The 5,314-nt window shown below is 45.5% G+C and overlaps 1 protein-coding gene across 1 annotated transcript; it reads right to left on the reverse strand.

Annotated features, from left to right (window-relative positions):
• Window positions 1-2,916: 2,916 nt before the first annotated feature.
• scrt1a (scratch family zinc finger 1a) lies at window positions 2,917-4,856 on the reverse strand. Its single transcript, XM_076301015.1, has 2 exons — window positions 4,742-4,856; window positions 2,917-3,641 (listed from the first exon to the last, which is right to left on the reverse strand). Exons 1-2 carry the CDS (start codon window positions 4,854-4,856, stop codon window positions 2,917-2,919), a joined length of 840 nt encoding a protein of 279 aa, XP_076157130.1.
• Between the last annotated feature and the right edge of the window lie 458 nt (window positions 4,857-5,314).

The raw sequence follows: 5,314 nt of genomic DNA on the forward strand, positions 1-5,314 counted from the left end.
TAGATACTTTATTGATCCCCATGGGGAAATTCAAGATATGAATAATGCGCATGATATGTCTACACTATATTATCAACATAAAGTAAATGAGAGTATGGATACTCTACTACACACACACACACACACACCACGGACTCCGGAGTTGTTAGACACTGAAAATGTTACTAAGTTCTGGAACTCAGTGTTCTTACTCACACTCAAAAAGGTTGCTCAACAGTTAGAACAACGGTGACATGAGTGAAGGTTATGAATGATGACAGCATCCCCCCTCCGCAGTACTTTAGAAGCCGGGGGGAGCGCTGGGTGCAGCGGGTCGGCCCTCTTGGCCTCTCCGCGCGCTATCGGTAATGACTCATCCGGATGGAGCACAGAGAGCAAGGTCCGCAGTGCGACCGCTCACTCTCAACCAAAACTCAGCACTACCGGCTCCAGTTAAACTGACATCCTCAATCTCCTCAGCACGTGCTGCGAGAGATATGCAGATGATTTCACATCTAGCTTTATTTACATGTACAGCTGCTTAATAAGCTAGTCGGTGACGGGTTTGCAGAGTCAGTTTCTCAGCAGTTTCTGTACAAAATGACCTTGACTACAAAAAAGCAAACACGGGGCTATAATTGGTAATGATTTGAGCGGAAGATACATGTAAATATATGCCATGTCTCTGATATAAATGAGTGTCGGGTGGTGTGTTGTGTAAGAGCGAAACATCCACATTAGCTAGCCAGTAATGAACCTGTTGTTTCCCCCTCAGTCGACGGGAGACGCTTTGAAGCGGGTTTAAAGCCGCTGATAACGGTTCTGCTGGGACCTGGGCGAACCCAGCGGGCAAATTCTGTCCTCTAGTCACAAATGATGCTCAAGGTTAAAGTTGCAGCCCTCTCTCTGCGAAAAAAATCCTGGAGGCAGCGATTCAACACAGTTCCGTTTATAAATAATGAGCTATTGACCCTGTCCGTTCACTGCGCACCACGCTCAAAGTCACCTGAAGAGCATGGAATAGGATAACGGGGATCAAAGCATTTCAGAAAGGATGGTGCTTGATTCATTATATTCAGCACTCGAGTCGTTTTCGCTGTGGGGACAAAATACATTCAACCGTAACCACTGACGTCAATTACCTAATTACTTTTCGGAGCTTTGTGAAATTGGACCTCCCTGCTTGAGCTCTCCTACCTTGTTACAAGGACCATGCAGCTTGCTGTGTATGGACAGAATAACTTAATGATAGGAAATGGTAGCAGCTTACACGAAGGAAAAAAACTGCATTTCAATGCAGTGTCCAAACTCTGATGTATGCATTATTTGCCGTCAACGTTGCAGCTCAAGTAAGCAACAGTTGGACGTCCTGCGTCATAGATTCTGCGTACGTCAACATGCCCTTGCTACTTGCTCTGCAAGACAGTTACCACTGCATGTAGCATAGCCCGGAGATACAACACTGTTCAACTGCAAGTAGCCTGTTTATATACCAAACTTCCTTAAACAGATGGACAACAAAGCGACAGTTGCTTGTTCATTCTTTATTATGAAGTGAGACAAAAATGCCCGGTGTCATTGTGCTTTACATTGTTCAAATACTGGGCAAAAGTCCCAGGGAAGAGAGCTCCTGAAATAAGGATATTTGACTTTGTACAGGTTGTAGAAATAATTGATTCCAAAGGATTATGTACAAGGCGTCTTGCAATAAACGGTAGGTTCCATTTGTTCGAAATACAAAAAGGAAACAGAAGTTAAACTAACACAAGGCCCTTCTACCTGAATCTCTAAGTTTTGTGCTACTATTTTCTTCAAAAAAGTTGGAAATGTTCACAAACAAGTGCTTTTTTTAGGATAAATCCGAAGGACTATCGCGTAGCTGTGATACGGCCACCTCTCCGTGACGAGCAGGCTGACCCCCCGGTGCAGTGCAAGTTCTCTTGGAAGTGACCTTTCAACTTTATCCACTCGGAAAAAATGGCGATGGGTCGCGCCGATGTTGTGCAGATGTGGAGCGGTGTTCAGAATGGCTTGGAACTGTTCGATCAGCACCACAAGCCTAAGTTCTAAAACTACGTTACATGAGAGGCAGGCAGTGCATAACCATTTACAAAAGGACCCTTACCCCTCCCCCCTCCCCAATCGATGTTTCCTCTAATACTACACTGGCATGTCCCTGATATTGGATGTCTGTACGACTACTAATAGTACTGGATAAAATCGTGATTAAAAATGTTATAGTTATTACTCATTTATCTTTAAAAATACCATGCATTATTGCTCTATAGTTCTTTATGAGACTCCCGAGAAATATTGCCGACGGATGCTATCTAGATTTTGGCAAAAATCCAAAGCTTCATAAATTGGCATAGATTTCATCAGTATTGTTTTTTGCATGCAACAGATTTATAAAGTGGCAAATAAAAATAAGATATTTCAGAAAGTGGCAAATGCTTTGGCATATTAATGACGAAGGCTTGGCAAAACAATTAAAAAAATAAAGTGCAAATAAAGATTTGACACAGTTTGAAGTAATAAATAAACAACAAACAAACAAACAAATAAATTGCCTACATAAATACATAAATAAGTGAATGAATAAATAGTTTTACCTCAACGCTGAATACTTTTGTGGCCACTGGCAGCAGTACAATATTATCCAATACTTAGAAAAGGTTTGACCTTTGAAAGAAATACAGACATTTTCAATGTCCTCTGTTTTGGCAAAACACATGATATTTCGGTTCTAAATGGGTGAACAGCGGGGAAGAAGATAATATATTCAGAAAAGAAAAGTTAAGGTACATGCGATTAATCCACAATTTCCGTAATTTTGCTGTTGCAGGAAAATGGAGTAAAACTGTGCTGTCATCGGGTTTCCACGGGCACTCTAAGTTTAAGTGGGAAGTTTTAAGTGTTCTTCCTTCAACATGTAAGTCAGTCTTCGAGAGGACTCAAAGGCGAAAAGGATCCCTTGAAGCACGCCGATTCGTAGTGCTTGTTCAGGTAGGACTTTAGAGCAAAGGTCTTGTTGCATCTTTTGCACTTGTAGTGCTTGAAGGCCGAGTGTGTCTGCATGTGGGCGCGGAGGTTGGAGCGGTCGGCGAACGCCTTTCCGCAGTGTGCGCACCCGAAGGGCTTCTCTCCAGTGTGCGACCGCATGTGTCCCTGCAGTAGCCAAGGTCTGCTGAAGGCCTTGCCGCATATGTCGCACTTGTGCTTGAGGTCGTGGGTCAGCAGATGCATGGCCATGGCCGGCATCGAGACGTACACCTTCCCACAGGTGGGGCACTTCTTGGCAAGCTTACTGTCTATGCTCCGGTGCGTCTGCTTGTGTCTGCTCAGGTTGGAGGAAGTGGCGTAGGTCTTCCCGCACTCGTTGCACGTGTGGCGCTGCAGAGTCCGGGGGCTGGCTATGGCTTTCCTTCTCGACCGGCCATCCGTGATGAAGAAGGCATCCACCGAGTAGCCCTCACTGACCGCGTTGTCCCCGTTGATGTATCCGGAGGAGATCTCTGATTGCGGGCTGTCGGGCTGGTCCGAGTCCGGCGCTCCATAATCCCCGTGTATGCCTTCGTAGATGGGGCTGGGTGAGGGTACTTTGATGCCATTGTCACTCTCGCCATCATACACAGACGGGGTCATGTAGTCACTGATGTACCCTGGCGTTCAAAAGAGCAACAGTTTAATTGAATTGTTTGCGGTCACAGAGGGAAATTGAGAGACGTAGGCTACACACAGACACACACACACGCACACACTCACCCACACACACACACACACACACACACACACACACACACACACACACACACACACACACACAATGTGAGCAGATGCAACAGTCTATTCCTGACAGTTTTGTACTGCCTCGGAGTTCCGGTTAAGGAGCCTATTATACCAGTAATTTACAGTACCAGGCAGAGGTGGGTTGAAAGACATTGACTTCTTGTGAAGGTCTTTTTCTACATCACTCCCACGGAAAATCAATAGCTCTCCATTTCAATTAGCGTAGTAACCCATTTAAGGACAAAGGCGTGCGAGGTTGGGGGGTGGGGGGAGGTTACATCGCTTCAGTTATAATTGCGTTTGCCGTTCTGACAAAGATCTCTCAGAAATAGGTCGATCTGTAAATGCATACGTACGGCCGTAAAACCCACACGACTTCACCGCGACGAGATAAGGACGTACATGAATATTCTATAATTTCACTTCCGGACAGAATGCCTGGTTATGCAAGTATAGGGAGAGCGTACTGTATGTTATATAGAGCGTAAATAATGAGTTGATACATGATGAAGCGTTCCTTTAATAGACATTTGTATTTGTGCTTGCATGTGTATGTGTGTGTGTGTAGAGCCTATGTGTGTGTGCACGCGTGTTTAATTCCATGACACAGTGCTCGAGAAAAAAAAACAAGGTACGGTGTAATAACAGCGTAACTCTTTGTGCGCACATAGCTCACATAACTCACACTCGTGCATGGACGCGAGCAACAGACAGTGCCGTGAAAGAACACGTTTGGCCCTACGTGTTGAGTCTCCTCGTAGCCAGTGCTGAAAATCCCTACCCCAAAAATGTGCCGACTCGACAGAAACGAGTGACGTGTGACTGCGTCGGACACAATGTGACCGCAGGTCAACGGAGCTAACCTGTACACTATTTACACTCTGATTAAGCAATGTCCACTATTCGTGTTAACATTCAAACACATTTTAAACATAGGAAAGGGTCATTATTAAAGTGCAGACTGGTCGCTTACCTTTCTCATGAAACCGGAGACTAAGGTCGGCCCTTGATCTGCCATAGGAGCTTTCGAGATCAGCGGATGAGAAATCATCGAGCTTAACCTTTTTGACCAGGAAAGACCTTGGCATGTTTCTACGTTGAAGAAAATACTCGTCCGCTGTTCAGGTCGTTCAGTCCTCATGCAACGGTGAGGCAAGTCTGGTTTTGTCTTTTCTTTAAAGATATAGTTCTCCCTTCTTCTTCTGCGATGGAATTGTTCCACTTCGGTTTTGCCAAGATTCAGATGCCAGCACAGGGCGAAGGCAGACCCTCGCTCGCCTTCTCGTTGAGCTCGTGCTGGTGTTGTGCGACGCCGCGGTCCTCTGGACAGAAATGCAACTTCAGCACTGGATAGTTCCCTTTCGGGGGCGCGCGCATGCATACAGCACTGGACAGCTCCCCCGCAGCGAACAATCCGATTTCCGTCTCACCCTGCTCTAAACTCAGCGATCAAAAGCCCAGCACTGAGCTCTGATATCTGACTTAACGAGAGTACAGCGGAAAGCCGTTGCTATCCCTAGCAACAATTCCAACTTGTACATACACA

This window comes from Alosa pseudoharengus, unplaced genomic scaffold, assembly GCF_046254945.1.
Source record: "Alosa pseudoharengus isolate Yale_2024_CS ecotype anadromous, Long Island Sound unplaced genomic scaffold, YU_APseudo_1.1 YU_APseudo_1.1_scf_23, whole genome shotgun sequence".
Taxonomy (NCBI): domain Eukaryota; kingdom Metazoa; phylum Chordata; class Actinopteri; order Clupeiformes; family Clupeidae; genus Alosa; species Alosa pseudoharengus.

Bases quoted from the DNA above. Each gene is read 5' to 3' on its own strand.
- scrt1a (XM_076301015.1), bottom strand. From the start codon at position 4,856: ATGCCAAGGTCTTTCCTGGTCAAAAAGGTTAAGCTCGATGATTTCTCA. The intron at 3,642-4,741 runs GTAAGCGACCAG...TTTGAACGCCAG, and splicing joins TCTCCGGTTTCATGAGAAAG to GGTACATCAGTGACTACATG.